The sequence below is a fragment of the Talpa europaea genome, assembly GCF_964194135.1.
Source record: "Talpa europaea genome assembly, chromosome: 9".
NCBI lineage: Eukaryota > Metazoa > Chordata > Mammalia > Eulipotyphla > Talpidae > Talpa > Talpa europaea.
The window spans coordinates 116,922,073-116,938,649 of record NC_140076.1 but is presented as its reverse complement, the minus strand read 5'-3'; the positions used below and the strand labels follow the sequence as shown (position 1 = coordinate 116,938,649).

Sequence of the window (16,577 nt, the reverse complement as noted above, 5' to 3'; positions counted from 1 at the left end):
GGAGGGCAACGCACTGACCACTGACCAGGTAGGAAGGCGGGACTCAAAGAAGACAAAACCCAAACCTGCAAAAAACCCCAGGAAAGGGCCTCCCTGGTGGCGCAGGTGGTTGAGAGCCGCACTGTGAAGCCGTCCGCAGCCTCTGCAGTGCGGATTCGATCCTGGCCGCCCAGCGAGGGTCCCACATGGCGCAGCAGACCTCTCCTGCCTTGTCCGCTGCTCCCCGCAGCAGTGGATTTCGTCAGTCTGCCTGTTCTGTTCCCCGCTCTTTCTCTGGCGGGTCCGCTCACCCTCCCGCGTATCTGGCCTGTACCCCGGTTCTCGTATAAATAAATAAATCTTTAAAAAAAAAAAAACCACCCAGGAAAAGCCGCCCGTCCAGTAAATGACCCTGTAGCTGTGAAAACTAGCATCATGCAGCCACCTGCGGGGGCGAGGCCTTCCATCTTATTTCCTCGCTTTCAGCCGCCCCATCACCCATGCAGCCAGGTCTGCCGGGCGAGCCCCGCACAGGGCAGGCAGCAGGGACTGAGCGCGTGCCCGGCGTGGGTCAGCGGCCTCTACACCACCCCGTGTTCCAGGGTGGGGACCCTGTGGATGAGGGTGTGGGGCCACGGGCAATGCCAGGCCCTGCCCTGGGGCGGGGAGGGCAGCGGCGCCGGGGAGGGAGCCGGCAACACCAGCAGCAGCGGGCCTGACCGCTCCAGGCCATCAGCAGGTCGTGTGCTCTGGGGACTACGCCTGGACAGTGGGTGACTGACCGTCCGTCCCGCTCGTTCCGGGGTGCCCACTGCAGCCCTCAGCACGCGGGCTGGTTGGCACCTTCAGGCAGGGCCCAGCAGAGGGACGGAGCGAGCGGCCAGGCCTCGTCCCTGGGTCAGTGGTGACCTGTCGACCTTGCACTATGCATGGGAGAGGCGTGAAGGGCCACACGGCGACACAGCGCGTGCAGGCTGCGTTCCCCACACACGAGGCGTTAGCACTGAAGGAGAGGAGACGGGGTGGGACAGCACGGAGGCCTTCCCGGGGGAAGCGCGAAGACAAGGGTTACCCCAAAGGGACCTGGGGTCCTGCTCGGGACGGCCTCGGACGCAGCTGACAGGAGGCTCAGGACCCCCAAGCGGTCTGTGGAAATGCTGCTGGTGACGGGGTCACTGTCCTCCCTGACCTGGGGGCGCAGTGACTGAGGAGGGAGGAGCAGCCTGAGAGTCAGTGGAGGCCGGGGGAGGAGCCTCGGCTGTGTGTAAAGGGACAGGAGCTGAGGGCCCTCTTTGGGGCGGACTGAAGAGAATAAGGGAATGTCCTGAACACCCCGCGAGCCCACCCCAGGGCGCAGGCCCCCATTGCTGGCGGGGGGGGGTGCATTCCGGGATGGGGGGGCACACTCTAGGGCAGGTGTGGGGGTTGAGCTCCAGGGCAGGGACGCTCAGCTCCGGCATCACCCCGTGTCCATCTCGCTCCTGACCTGCTTTGCTCAGGTCTCCTGCTGGGGCAGTGGCTCCCCAGACCTGTGCCCTCTGCGCCTGTGTGAGGGGAGGCGCGGCCATGCGCGGGGGGCCCTGGGCTTCTCCTGGAGGCGCTGGGGACTGGGCTGCAGATCCGCTCCTGAACGGCCCCGGGGGCCCTCTGAGGACACCCAGCAGCCTCGGCTGTGCAGCCTCTCCCGGGGCTGCGGTTGCTGCCTTAATCACCCTGGAGGCAGTGAGTGGGGAGTCCCTGCTCAGAGCCTTGGAGGCCCAATTAGCCCTGAGCCAGGTGCCTCTGGGGCGAGGGGCTGTCTGGAGAAGCCGCCACCACCCTCTCGAGGGCTCCTGCTGCACTGCCGGGCAGTGTCCCTTCTGTCCGGCGAGGCCCAGTCTGGAGCTCCTGGGCTACGCGGGGCAGCCCAGGGCTGGGCCAGGGAAGCCGGGCCCAGGGGCTGCAGGCGCAGGGAGCGGGCGAGGGGCGATTCTCTCCACGAGTGCCTCGCGGGGTCCCGGGAGGGCACCGGTAGCGCAGTCTCATGGGAAATTGCTAGAAACACAAATTCCTGGGCTGCCCTCAGAATGCTGGCCTCGGCTGAGCGTCCTCCAGCTGGCCCAGCCGCCCTCCTCGCGTCCACAGTCTCTTTAATGGGCTCAGAGCAGAGTCCAGGCTCAGGGGCCCAGGCTGGCCCTGACAGCGGGGCCTGGGCTCTCCCTGGCAGGAGCAGGGGCAGGCGGCTGGGCCCACGGAGGGTCAGCTGGGCCGGCCAGGCTGACAGCCTCTGTGCAGGAGAAGCTGGAAATTGGTTTTTAAAGCACAATATCTCTCTCACACACTCACGCACACACACACGTGCACACACATGCACACACATGCATACACACCTCTCCACGAAGGCTGGGTGGGACGCCCACAGGTGTAGGGGTGCGGGCCCCTGGTGTGTGCAGACGGTGCAACAGGTTCTGGGAAACCCACAGGCCAAGGAGCAGCTGGTCTCTGTGGTGGGGCCAGGCCAGGGCAGGAGGAGGGACGTGCCCTAGGGCCTCGGCCACAGGCCTGACCTGCTTGTGGGCGTGGTTTGCAGCAGGTAGATGCTGTAAACCAGCAGGTAGGGCCTGAGAGAGCTGGAGCTGGAGCTGGAAGGGCAGGAGGAGGGGGGCATCTGCGCCCTAGCACTTGGGAGAGGCAGGTGCCATCCTCCAGGGCCACTGCTGGAGGGAGCGGGTCTGGCGAGGGCCGGGCGCTGCCCTCCCTGCCGCGCTGCTCTAATCAGGGAACTACGGCCTGAGCCTGGGTGCAGCTTCCTCCCCGCCCCTGGCTGCCTGGGCCGTCTGCCTGCCGGAGGCGCTGCAGCAGTGTTGTGGTTACCAGGGCCTTGGGTTACAACACGCGTTTGTTTTTTAAAAAGTTGCGATACCTTTTAAATCAGGGCCCTGGCTGGGCTCCAAGGACAGTAGCTGGGCGCAGCCCGTGTCCTGCTCCCCGAGGCAGCTGCAGGCAGCGCGGAAGGGGTCGGCTAGTCAGCCAGCCCTGCTCTTTCTGGGGGGGGGGGGGGGGAGCACCAGCTGCCTCAGGGGCCCGGCTGACTGCTCAGGCCTGGGTCTGGGGTCTGACCGGGAAGGGATGAGTGCCCCGCGGGGCGGGCAGAGGCCAGCCTTTCTGGGCCTGTGGGAGGAAGCCTGCTGGGGCTTGGGGAAAGCCCAGGGACCCTCCCCTGGTGGTTTTGATGGACTGGGAGGCATTTTTGACCCCCTTCCAGAGACACTCCCCAACGGAGTCAGGAGCAAGAGGGACGCTCCCGCCTGCTGTGCGGCTAGTGGGATGCACAGTGGGGCCAGTGCAGAGGCGGGTTTTGGGGACCCACACACAGGCCCCTGTCTCCTGGTCTGGGGACGGACCCCAAAGGGTTGAGGTCCCGTGCTGAGTAGATATCTGCATCCGTGCCCACACAGGATGAACCTCCCAGGGAATACCACTCAGGCTTGAAAAAGGAGGGATTCTGTGCCCCTGACCACCCGAATGACCCAGGGGTGCTGCGCTGAGTCACACATGCCAGTCACAGCATGAACGCCGCGGATCCCAGCCAGGGGCCGGTCCCCGGGGGACAGGAGGGGGTCCCAGCAGGGCCTGGGCCAGCACATGGCACGAGGGCCCTCGATGGGCGGGTCTCCAGGGACCTTTCTACCCCAAGGCAGAGCCCGAACCAGGGTGACAGGCCTGCCGGGTGCTCGGCCGCGCTGACCAGCCGCAGTGTGCGCGATGTCCAGCTCACCATCACGTGGCCACACACGGGCAGTTTTATACCAACCAATCTTTCCTCGATCACGCTGTCTTTAAGACAGAGACTTGTTCTGATGCTGATTTGCATCTTTCACCCGGAATAACTGACACAGTCACTTCCCTGGTCTTGTGTCCCCACCGTGTGGCCTGCCCAGACCTGGCCTGGCGTTCTCGGCCGCAGAGGTGGGCGAGCAGTGTGTGAGTGGACGGTCCAGGGCACGCGGACACCCGTGTGAACCCCGTGGCCCTCTCCTGGGGACGGCCTGATGCTCAGCCACCAGTTTCACCCTGGACTTGGGAGGCTGTGCCCAGGCCCAGCCCGCGTGGTCTCCTTGCTGGCTGGTCACCTTAAACCTCAGGTCTGTGGAGTGTCCGCCTTTGGGGCAGGTGCTGGTTGAACCCCCGGTATGGGGTGCCCCAGCCTGTGCTCTAACTGGGGTGCATTCCTCCAGCTTCTCAGGGGTCTGTGACTGGCCACACATGGGCAGAGGGCGAAGAGAAAATCATTCCCAGGGCCGGGAGTTGTGTGTCTCTGCAGGACTGCGGGGCCGGGAGGGGTGGGGGAAGAGGCAGCCGCTCCTGGCTGCTATTTAGAGCCCGCGGAGCCCCCAGGAGCAGCGGCCTGGGCAGAGGCCTGTAAGTGGAGCCGGAGGGGCCACGCCTGCCCCGCCCCCACCCGTGGCCTCATGTCTAAATAAGGCTCTGTGCACATTCTAGGCAGCTAAAAATAAACTCGCCCCCCCTGCCCTGGGGCTCCGTAGACCTCCCCTTAGTGGGGCTGCTCGGAGGGCACCGCCTGTGGGGCTCAGGGGCCTGTCTCCGGGCCTGGGGGTTGGGGGTCAGGGCGTTTCCTGCAGACCTGCCTGGCGAGGCTGGGCCAGGCCTCTGCTGAGACTCAGTCTCCCGCTGCTGGCCCTCAGGCGCGCCTGCCAGGGCTCAGGCAAAGCTGAGGCCGCAGGGCAGCCTCGGCCCCCGGGCGCCTGGAGCGTGATTGCCCACGGTTATTTTTAGCTCACGGGAGTGTTTTACGACCATCTGAACTGGCTGCTCATCCTTGGGGCTTCGAAGAATTCACAGGGACGCAAATACCCAGCTCCTGCAGACTCAGGTCTGCCCCAGCCTGGCGTCTGCAGCTGTGGCCCTGGCGGTGAGGGCTGCCGCGCGCTGGTGGAGGGGAGCACTGCAGGCCCCCCACGCTGTCCCGGCCAGCAGCTGGAGCCCCTCCCTCTCTATGCCCAGGAGCCCGTCCCCCGCAAGGACAGATAGTAGAGAGGGTGTTTTGGAACAGGCAGGGCCCGGGGTGGGGTGGGAGGTGGTGCTGCCCTGCTTGGGTCCTGCCAGTTCTTAGAAGGGACAGGCGATCACACCCCCTTCAACCCAGGCCCCGCAGGACAGCTGGGACAGCCTTCTCTTGGGATTGCCCGGGTCTCCTGAGAAGTCGGCAGGATGGTCTTTGGTTGGAAAATGGCCGGGTCCCACTGAGCCCAGCGTGGGGCAGCCATGGAAGGGGGCCAGGGCCCAAGAGGGGCGCTCCCCAGGCAGTGCCACGAGCTCCAGTCACAGCATCAGGCTGACCCCAGGCGTCAGGGCTGCCTACGGACAGGCAGGGCGAGGCGTGGGGCCCGAGGCCTGAACAATGAGGCTTTGTCCCTGCTGCTGCCTCAGTCAACATGGGGGAGAGCAGGGAGTCCTGGGGAGGGACTGTCACGGGACCGAGCGGTTCTGCAGTGCAGTTCTGGGAACCCGAGGCCTGCTGGGTCGGGATCTGCATCTCCACAGCATCTCTGCGGAATCTCAGCTCCAGGCTCAGGCTCAGGCTTGAAGGCTCGAGGAGAGACAGCCCTCTGGAGCCTGGGCTGCCCAGGGCCTCAGACCAGCTCCCCAGCACTCCAGCCAGACCGGCCTGCCCGACCAGTTGCATCGCTCCGCCCCCTGCACTGGCACCCCCTGGTGGCTCAGGTTCCCCAGGGGCGGTGAGAAGGCCGCGCTCCCACCCAGGCAGCCCTGCTCAGAGGAGGGCCCTCAGCCTGGGGCCACCGGCCAGCGGCCAGGGGCTGGTCGGGGCTGGGGACCGGCCTGGCTGCTTAGCTGTACTCCTCGCGCCTCTCCAGGGACCCTGAGGATTCGGCCTTGAGCCTACCTCCCTGCAGATGGGAGCAGGCTGGGAGGCAAAAGGCATTGCTTAAAGTTCGTGACGTTGGTTTGGAGGGGTGCGGCCTGGAGAGCTGGGTCCTTAGGATACCCCCAGGGAAAGTGTCCGCAGAGCGCCCCTTTCAGCGGCACCAGCGAGCTTCTCACCAGACCCCCGGCGCTCGCTCGGTGTATCCAAAAGGGCAGGTTTACTATAAAGGGGTGGGGGGTGGGGGGCAGGGGAAGAGTGAAGGAAGCTGTGAAAGGTCTCAGCAGGGGCCAGGAATGAGGAAACCCACAGAGAAAAAAAAACCAAGATGCCCTGACGCCAGGACCCCTGATATGATCCCATCAAGCTGAAACTAAAGCCATGAGCAGGAGAAAAACAACTCGGCTCCACGAAAAACAACTTTGGCCTAAACCTGCTCCCCGTCACCAACCCAGTTTTCCTGCCTCACCTCTCCTCACCCTATGAAAGTGTTGTAGGACACCCCCTTTCCTGGGGACCACCCTGTTACAAAAGGACATCTCCCCCCACAACGGGCGCGACCGTGGGGGTCGGCAAATCTCGCCTGGGGCACAATAAAGTTTCTGCCTGTTAGAAACTGGCCTGGCTCTCCTTCTCTTCACGGCGCCGAACCTTTCAGCTTGCAGGGACACCAGCGGGCAGGAGACACGGCCCCGAAAGGGAGGTTTGGGCAGAGAGACTGGGTAGTCGGGGGCAGCAGGACGCAGCTGGGCCAGGGCAGAGACTGCCTAGAGGAGTCGTCTCTCTGGGGGCTCACTCCCTGGTGGAGGGTGGACTTTTGTCAACCTAGTTACTCCCATGGCGTGGCTAGGCTGAAGGTGAGGACCGAGGAGCCTCTACAAGCACCCCTCCTCCACCCCCCATACCCTGCGGGTCTGCTAGACTTAAGCGACCTGCTCAGCCACCATTATGGTTCCCTGCAGTTCTGCGTTCCTATGCAAAGGTCAGCACTGTCCAGTCACAGTCATGTGAGCCAAACCTTACAAGGCGCCTTCCATATCAATCAAGAGCAGAAAGCCTGATCACTCTGGGAAGGGTGTGCATCAAGAGGTATGACTTGGGGGCCGAGGACCCATGTCTGACAAGGGACCCCAGAAGCTGATCAGTGGAATGCTGCTGTAGGCGGCGCTACCCATGCTGTCTCTTGACAAGGTCCGGGCATTGGGGGAGACTCCCGAAAAGAGGGGAGTTCTGCACTTCCCAGAAGAGCTGAATAAGGAGTTTCCACCGCAACTCCTACTAATGCTCTCCTGTGTGTTCTTGGTTAAGTTAGTTATAAATCGGCTTGTGAAAACCTAATTCGGACCTAGGCATTCGTTGGCCTATTGTTCTTATGCTTGAATCATTACTAAAGAAAGTAAAAATTGCTAAAGGTATAGGAAAGAAACGTTTCGGCCCTGAGAACTATGGCGCACAAGCCGCCCTGAGCCAGCTGTGCTTGGAAGCCATGGCCTAACGGGGGTAGTGTTTGCGGCAGCAGTAGCCTGCGGGCCGTGGGGAGGTTCGGTATTTCCAGTTAAGGGTTAGACGTCTGTAGGATTAAATGGATCTGATGAGTTACTTCAGGCCACTTTGAAGTGATTGGTAAGTTAGCTGGGTTATCCGTGTGCTGGGGAGACTCTCAGGCTGACTTTAGTAACAGACACAGGCGGGACGCTCACCCGCTCCCAGACGGGAGGGTTCGCTAGGATGATTCACTGTCAGCGAATACTGTGCTGCCTTGGAGGGGTGACCCTGCTGGGCGATGAGGGGCGCCAGGAAAGTAATTGTCGCTGGTTTTGTTAGGGGGAAAAGGATGTCCCAAAGCTAATTCCATACAGGCTTTGTGGACTCCACCCCCACCCCAGGTCAAAGTCAAAGACACTGGGAGCTCCACATCCCATCCCCACCCAAGGGAAGGTGGCTGGGACCTGAGGGTGGGGTTCAGCAGCCAGGTGGATACAAAAGCCAGACACGTGGGCTTTGGGGTTCCCCCATGTTGGCTCCCCGCCAGCTGCAGCGTCCGTCCGGCCAGCTCGGAGAGTGCCTTTGGGTTTCCAGGTCGGCGGATCGGGTAGGACGCATGAAAGACTTTATTTCCCTATTTTCTCCCTGAGTTGTACACTTTCCTTATTTCCTTTTCCCTTGTAAATAAACCTTTTATGAACCTTTTGCGTGTCCTGCAGTGGAGGATTCATAAGTCCCTTTAAAGTGCGCTGGTGAGGACCCCCAGCCAGGAACCCATTTAATATCGGGGTTGCTCTAGAACAGTTTTTTTTTTATTATAGCATTTTTTGAAAGTTCTTATATTTTCTTTTTTTATTTTTTAAATAGAGCATTTTTTGTAATTTATTTATTTTTGTTTGTTTGTTTGTTTGTTTTACACAAGCACTGGGCACAGTCAGAAGCGCGGGAGGGAGAGAGAATCCACCAGAGCCAGAGCGGGGAGCAGAGCAGGCAGAGGGACGGAAGGACCCTGCTGGGGGTGTTATAGGACAGGGAGAGGGGCAGCCCAAACCCCGCAAACCTGCCTATTCTAAATGGGTTCTGCCATCCGCCGCATCAACACAAAACATAGGAGACTTTAAGGGGAAGGAACTTTAATAAAACTAGGAAACAATCCAGGTAAGGCAAAGAGTCTAGTTTCTAAATGAAGCACCCAAAGTTACCCGTCCCCTCGTGGGTAAAACTCCATCCAAATGGGATCGGCCCAGAGCAAGGCCCCAAAGCCTGCCACAAGTCTAAAGCATCTTCCAGTGGGGACCCACAGAAAAGGGTCACAAACAACCAGACAAGCCCGGAAGGAAAAGAGCAAAATCAACATCCAGATAAAAGCTGCCATGGTCACCTCCCCACGGGTCTCACCCACATCTGTGTCACCCAGTCCACGACCAAAAGACAAGTGCAGTTTCTTCACGTGTCTCTAGGCTCCATGCGCCTCCTCCAGGTCTCCTGGCTCCATCCTGCTTCCTTCCTCAGTCTCTTCTTCAGCTTCTCCTCTTCCTGCTCAGCTCCACCCTCCCTTGGGTGGGGCAGGGAACCTCCCCCTTTCCTGGGGACCACCCTGTTACAGGGGGAGCAGCGGGCGGCAGGAGAGGTCTGCGCGCCATGCGGGACCCTCCTCCGGTGGCCGGGGAGCAGCCGGGGATCGAACCGGCGCCGCAGAGGCCGCGGGCAGCTTCGCCGCCCAGCGCTCAGCCGCTGCGCCCCCGGGGAGGCCCGACAGTTTTTCTCGAGGTGACCGAGGACGCGCCCTGGGGCCGAGCCCGAGGGTCTCCCGCTCCGAGGAAGCTCGTCAGGGCGTCTCTGTCTGGCCTCAGCGCCTGTGCAGCTGCCGCCTCCCGCCTGACTGCGCAGGAGACCCGGGCCGGCGGGGGACGCTGCGAGGGGGTGTCTGGGCCCCGGGCGCCTCCTCCTTCCAGGGCCCGCGGGGCGCCGGCGGGTGGGCCGGGCCCGTGGGGGTCAGGGGGCGCCGGGGGCGGCGCGCGGCCGGGGGCGGGGACAGGCCGGGCTGTGCTCCTCGCCCTCCTGGCGCGCGGCTCTTGCTCTCGGCAGCGCCGCGGAGGCGGGCGCAGGGACCCCAGAGCCCGCAGGCGCGGGCCGGGGCTTGGGGGGCACACCCGGGGCTCCCCGCGCCCAGGCCGCAGCCCGCCCAGCCCCGCCCCTTCCGCCCCGGCCCCGCCCCGGCCAAGCTCCGCCCCCTTCCTCCCGCCAGGCAACGGCCAGCCACGCCCCTCCCGCCCCGGCCCGCCCCCGCCCCGTCATGCTCCGCCCCCTTCCACCCCCTTCCGCCCCGCCAGGCACCGGCCAGCCCGGCCCCGCCCCGTCCAAGCCCCGCCCCTTCCCTGTTCCGCCCTGGGCGGGGCCGGCGTCGGGGGCGGGGCCTGCGTCAGGGGGCGGGGCCGGCGCGCCGTGCGTCCGCGCGTCCCGAGCCACCCTTTAAAGCGCGCCCGGCCGCCGCGCGCCCCCGACCGCGCCCCCGCGATGCGCCCCCCGCCGCGCCCCCCGCTGCGCGCCGCGCTCCTGGCCGCGCTGGGCCTGCTGCTCGCCCGCGCCGCCGCGCCGGCCCGCGGGGCCCTGCGCCGGGTGAGCCCCGGGCGGGCGCGGGGGGGGGGCGGGCGCGGGGGGGGGCGGGGCCGGGGGCCTGGGCCGGCGCAGCCCCGGGCGGGCGGACCTCGGCCCGGACCCGCCGCCGACCGTGCGCCCCGCGCGCCCCGCGCCCCCCGCGCCCCTGCACCGCGGGCCCAGGGCAGGCCTCGCGCGCCTCGCGGCCGGGCCCTCCGCGGCGCCTGGAAACGCGCGGGAGCAGCGGGGGGCGGGCGGGGGCGAGGGCCGCGGGGGCTTCCCGGCGGCGGGGGCCGGCCTGGGGCCGCGGGGGCGCCCCAGCGCCGCGGGCGGGGGTCGGGTCCAGGGGCGCCCCAGCGCCGCGGGCGGGGGCCGGGTCCAGGGGCGCCCCAGCGCCGCGGGCGGGGGTCGGGTCCAGGGGCGCCCCAGCGCCGCGGGCGGGGGTCGGGTCCAGGGGCGCCCCAGCGCCGCGGGCGGGGGCCGGGTCCAGGGGCGCCCCAGCGCCGCGGGCGGGGGTCGGGTCCAGGGGCGCCCCAGCGCCGCGGGCGGGGGCCGGGTCCAGGGGCGCCCCAGCGCCGCGGGCGGGGGCCGGGTCCAGGGGCGCCCCAGCGCCGCGGGCGGGGGCCGGTCCAGGGGCGCCCCAGCGCCGCGGGCGGGGAGGTGCCTCACCGCGGGGTGAAGGGGCGCGCGCCCGGGTCCGTTTGCCCGTGGAGCGCAGCGCGGGGCCGGCGGCCCCCCTCGGCCGGCCGCGCGGGCCGGGGATGTTGTTCTGGCCCGGGGTGACCGCTATGGGGCGGGGGGCGGAGGCGGCTGGACGCCCAGCCGGCCGCCCCGGCTCCCGCCGCAGGCTCCGGGCCCGAGAGTGGGGGGCGCACCCCACATTGCACTGTGGTCTCCGTCTGCTGTCACCCAGGGCTCGGGGCTCGTGACAGGAGCCCCAGCCCCCCAGAGCTGGCCGGGCCGTGTGAGTCAGCGCGAGCCCCTTCCAGTGCCTCCTGCAGCGCTGAGCCCGGCCAGGCTGGGGCGCCCCTGGGCACCCGCGGTCCCTCCCTGGGCGCGGAGCGGAGCCGAGCCTGTGCTTTGCCTCCTGTGAACTCTTGGGTGGTTTTAGGTTGGGGCAGAGTCTCAGACGTGACAGCGGTCCCTGCTGCACCCTTGTGGGAGCACACACGGTGTGTGCGTGCATGTGTGTGCATGCGTGTGCGTGTGTGTGGAAGCTGAGAGCCCAGTGGGCCTTCCGCCACCTGCCCGCCGGCCTGGGGGCTGCACCACGGGTGGTTTCGGTTCCCGTCCTGTCCTGTCCCGTGACAGCTGCTCCGGCTCCTGAGGAGGAAACGGAGCCTCCTGGGCTCACCCGCCTGTGGCCTCCGCGTGCGCAGCCCCGCTGCAGGCACAGCTGCTCCCGGGGCCGCCCGGCCCAGCGGGGTCCGGGCCTTTCAGCACTGCAGAGGGGACCCTAATGCTCGGCCTCCAGGCCTCCCCTCTCCCGTGTTCACAGCCCTCCCCAGAGCACGGCCCCGGCGGCGGCGGTGGGGAGCTCCCGGTGGGCACCTCCCCTTCCAGCTCCCGGACGTGACCCTGCCGCCCTCCCATCTCCTCTGGGTCAGCCGCCCCGGCCTTGGCGTGCCAGGGCAGCGCCACTTCTCCCCACCACGGGGCCTTTGCGCACACTCCCTGTGCCGGAACATTCTTTCCCTGGTGAGTCCAGGGCTGACTCCTCACCCCCAGGTATTGCTTCCTCACCGCCCATTAGGCAGTCCCGTGTCATTCCCAGCATCACCCCTGTTCGTTCCCGGGTGCTGCTCGGGCCTGGGTGAGTAATCTTTCTGCCCTGGCCTGGAAGCTTCTCAGGGTAGGGCGGGAGCAGCCGTGCTTGCCGGACCTCGGCCACCGCTCCACAAATACTGTGAGTGAACGCTGAGCCTGTGCTGACAGGCACCCGCTGGGGGGCTGAGGGGCAGGCGCCCTGAGTCACCCCGGCCTGCCTTCTTGGTCCCAGCCCGGCCTTTCATTCCAGGAAGCTCAGGTGAAGGGGCGTCTGCCCCAGGCGTGCGGGGAATCGCGTGGGGACGCCCACGCTGTGGGGGCCGGCGGTCTGGGGACCTCAATGTGCAGGAGCTCTGCCCATGCCCACCTGCCCCAGCCGGAGACCTGCCTGGGCTGGGCCTGCCCGAGGAGCAGGTGGGGCGGCTCACAGCTCAGCCGGGGGCCGAGGACTCAGCCGGACCTACCCGTCTCTCCTCCAGAGCCCACCCCAGGCTCAGCCTGTGGCGGGGGGAGGGGGGAGCTCCATCGGACCCTGCCGGACCAGCAGAGCCCCTCCTCTGGCCTCTCCCCCAGCACTGGCTGGGCCTCGGCCCACAGGCCAGGTGCTTGGCCCCCTGCCCCCAAAGGTTGTGGCCCCACAGCGGGGCCAAGCCGAAGAGCGAGGTCTTTGGGCTCCCTGATGGGGCCAGCCGCATGGTCAGGTGCCTGTCGGGCTCTGGCTCTGGGTGTCCTGCCGTGGGGTCAGCCGGGCTGTGTGGTGGAGAGGTGGGCTTTGTAGCTGGCCCTTGGGGGCTGGGCGGTGTGAGCGGGCGCAGGGCAGCCACTGCAGTGGGAGGGGGCTGGGGCCCTGGCCAGGCAGTGGGGTCGTGGGCGGGTGGTGGGGTCAGGAGCCCTCAGGGTGTGGAGGAAGAGCGGTGACTCAGCTGAGGGGAGGAGGGTGCCCAGACAGGACCTGCGGGCGCCCGGGAGGGAGAAGGCCCCAGTGAGGACCGGCTATCAGCAAGTGGCCTGGGGGCGTTCCTGCTTGGCCTGTGCCCTCGGGATGTGGTGCTGCCCAGTGTCAGGTCACGCTGCTGGCCTGCTCCCGACTTCCTGGGCTGGATTGGGCTTTGAGTGACCTGAACAAGCCGCTGGGAATGGGCTGCAAGGTGGGTCCTCCAGGAATCTCCCAGGGACCCCCCCAAACCAGGAGGTGGGGGACAGGGAGACGTTTGCCAGGCTCCGACCTCGTGGGTCTCCCATTTGACTCTGAAGGCTGGTGTCCTGTGCTTCGTGGCTCATGGCGTCTTGTGGGAGACTGAATCTTTCTTACTCCTGCCTGAGAAGTAGGTAGGGCCGTGTCATCCAGGTGCGGGTGTGGAGCTCCTGGTGTGGAGCGCCAGGTGTGGAGCCCCAGGTGTGTACGCTAGGTGTCTATTCCAGGTGCGGAGCTCCAGGTGTGGAGCCCCAGGTGTGGAGCTCCGCGTGAGGCTGGGAAGGGCAGTGCCTTGCCAGGTCCCAGTGAGGCCAGTCCGTTGATTCTGCTTACGTGGGAGAGCTCATCTGGCCTTTTCTCTCCTTGCTGCCCCGTGTCCCCGCCAGGCCAGCAACTTCACCTGGGACAACTGTGATGAGGGGAAGGACCCGGCGGTGGTCACCAGCATGACCGTGGAGCCAGACCCCATCGCCGTTCCTGGAAACTTGACTGTCAGCGCTGAGGCCAAGACCAGCGTCCCCCTGCTCACTCCTCTGAAGGTGAGCTGGGTGCGGGGCAGGGAAGGGTCCGCCAGAGGCTAGAGTCCCAGGCAGCAAGGGACGCGGCTCCCTCTCGGGCTCAGACTCGGGGACGGTCGGGTCACGGAGCTGAGAGGGCGCGAGGTGTGGCCTGGGCTGTGGTGGGTGGAGGGGCTCCCTCACTGCGACGGTGGGCGTGCTCCCTCCAGACAGCCCGGGCGGTGCGGCACTTGGGCCCCGAGGTGGTATCAGTCCCAAGACCGCGGTCGGAGCACTGGCCGACACATCCGGGAGCATGCTGGCCCCTGGGCAGAGGGTCCGGCACGTCAGCGTCGTGCAGGCTGTTCTCTGGGATTTCTCCCGCGGTCACAGCGCGTCCTCGTAAACAGGGCGCGTGCACACTCAGTGTGCCCCTGAGCCGTGCCCCGCCGACCTCCAGAGGGCCGTCCTGCCTGTGTCCATGTGCATCAGGGCATGTGCGGGCCGGCAGTGGGGCCAGGTGCCTCGCAGCCCTGACCCCCCCAGGGGCTGCACTCCAGGTGTGCCAGCGGCACCCTGTGCCAGGGGAAGGGCTGCCTCGCAGAGGTGGGGCCGGTGACTCTGAGTGTCCTGCGCTCTCTCGGCAGGTGGAGCTGACCGTGGAGAAGGAGGTGGCGGGCATCTGGGTGAAAATCCCGTGCGTGGAGCAGATGGGCAGCTGCACCTACGAGAACATCTGCGACATGCTGGACACGCTCATCCCCCCCGGGCACCCCTGCCCGGGGCTCCTGCACACCTACGGGCTGCCCTGCCACTGCCCCTTCAAAGCCGTGAGTACCAGAGGGGCCCTGGCTGGGGCGGAGGGGAGGTGCGGGGGTCCCGTCAGCCCCACAGATCTGCATGTCTGTGGGTGTGTGTTGCTGCTCTTTGAGGGGCCTCAGTCTGTCCACAGGGGTGCGGGGGCCTGACCGTGGCGCCGGCGGCTGGCCGGGAAGGGTGGCCTGCAGGACCCGCTGACGCCCGCTTCCCACAGGGCACCTATGCGCTGCCCAGGAGCGATTTCACACTGCCCGACTTGGAGCTGCCCGGCTGGCTCAGTAGCGGCCACTACCGCGTCCAGGGCGTCCTCAGCAGCGGCCAGCGACTGGGCTGCGTCAAGGTCTCCTTCTCCCTGAAGGGCAAATGATGGTGCCACGGCAGGCCCCATGGGGTGGGCACCACCTGGTCCCAGGTACATGGCCAGGCCGCACGCGACTCTGCCCCTCGGGCCCCCACTTCAGTGCCACCAGCCCCTCGCTGCCTCCCCGCCGCAGCCCTGCCGGGCCAGCAGCCGCCCTCCACGCTGCTGCTCCCTCCTTCGCTCCCTCCTGCCCAGCAAGGGTGGGCCTGCGTGCCATGATCTGGCTCACGCTGGCCGTCCCCAGCCTGCTGTCCCCTCTGCTGCCCCCCACTGTGGGGCGGCCACTAACGCCAGCGCGCTAACCCCTCCCCGTCTCACCAGCCCCGGCCCTGGGTGAGGGGCCTCGGATCGAGTCTCCTCCCTGATCTTCTGCGACGAGTTCACGCTTCTGTCCTGGACTGACCTGGCTGACAGCAGCCGCTGCACCCCAGCAGGCGGGGTGAGGGGGCACGGGGGCGCCTCTGCCCTCTGACCTTTACACGGATCCTCTGCCTGGCACCAGGCGGCCCAGCCGTCTCCCTGGGGACTGGGCTGGCTGGGGCACCGGGGCCACCTGCTCCAGGGCAGCTGCTGGGGCTCTGTACCCCGCTGGTGCCACATGATGGTGTTGGGGTTCCTTTTGCCAAATATTCTCAATGTTTTTCCCTAGAGGTACCAGAAATCCAGACTTTTATATGTAATCTTAAAAATCTTACATCTTTGCATATTGGCAACTGGTTGTTTTTGGAAACACCATCCTGGCCCGAGAGACAGAAGCCTCGTGGCGGGGCGGCGTGTGCGCCCACCTCCCAGCAGCCTCTGCTGCGCCCGCGGGCCTGGGGGTGGCATCTGGCGCTCTGAGGGGCAGGTAGCTGGAGAGCCGTGGCCAGCACCCAGCCCCGCGCAGCCTGCGTGGCAATAAACCTGACCTGCTGAGAGCCGCCTCTGGGATTCCGGGAGCGACTGTGGGGTGCTGCTGGGGCCGGGGGCAGCTTCGGGGCTGACTCAGGGACTGCCGGCTTCGTCAACCCCCCCCCCCATCGTTCCTCCTTTGTACCCCCTCCCGCCGCCTCTGCCCCTGCGCTGGCTGGAGCGCTTTCACCCCACATCTCAGCACCCGCTTCTGCTGGGCCTGGGTTCTGGGGCCAGGCCCCCGGGCCCCAGCGGGAGGGCCTGAGAAGTCGCAAGTCACGGGCAGAGGGGGCTTAATACGCCTGTGAGCCAAGGGGATGCCTCGGGAGTGGAGGCGGGGTGCACAGGGTGACCGCACGGAGAAGTCTCGGGGAGGGCCCAGAGGCAGTGAAGGGCAGATAGACGTGGATCCCCAAAAACAAAGCGATTGCTTGGCGAAAGCACCGTAAACTCAGAGCGCTCGGAAAGCATCTGTAGCTCACGTTGTAGACCAAGGATCCCGCCCCCCTTACTGCAGTAGGGTAAAATTTGTGGAATATAAACGGAAAAAAGCAAAGGAACGAACAAAGCAAAGGCAAACCCTGACTGCAGAGCATGGGGGGGTGGGGGGGCGCTGGCGGGGGGGGGGGATGGTGGCATTGGCGGGTGAGGTGTGATGTGGACAGGTGCTGAGGTGAGAAAAACTACTGTAAACTGATGTCATCGCAATGAAAAAAGATTTAGGAAGCGAAAATTACAGGACAAAGGACCGAAAACTTGATGGGGAGAGTGGGGAAAGGTAATGAGGGGGTGTCTCTCTCGCCCTCTGTTCCCCACACAAATGGCCCTGAAACACCGGAAGGCGCCGTCCCGCGGAGGGGGGTGGCCGCGTGGACCCTCCTGGGCTGAGGGGCAAGTCGGCACCCACAGCAGTGCAGCGGGGTCACCTCCCGGGACAGCACCCCCTGCCCAGGGTCTGCCCGGTGCTGGGCTGGGGCGCCAGACGGGGGCGGGGCGGGGGGGGCACGTGCAGACGAGGGGGTGCGCAGACAAGGGGACGGGCAGACAAGGATGCGCTTAGACGAGGGGCGCAGGGTGTCTGGGACACGCTAAAGGCGCGAG

The 16,577-nt window shown here is 66.2% G+C and overlaps 1 protein-coding gene across 1 annotated transcript; it reads left to right on the top strand.

Moving 5' to 3' along the window:
• Positions 1–9,865: 9,865 nt before the first annotated feature.
• On the top strand, positions 9,866–14,680 carry GM2A (ganglioside GM2 activator; the record flags this gene model as incomplete). The annotated part of the gene is made up of 7 exons (XM_084242499.1): positions 9,866–9,967; positions 11,445–11,518; positions 11,700–11,759; positions 12,355–12,409; positions 13,295–13,447; positions 14,053–14,235; positions 14,439–14,680. 7 exons carry the CDS (start codon positions 9,866–9,868, stop codon positions 14,589–14,591), a joined length of 780 nt encoding a protein of 259 aa, XP_084098625.1. The 3' UTR covers positions 14,592–14,680.
• Between the last annotated feature and the right edge of the window lie 1,897 nt (positions 14,681–16,577).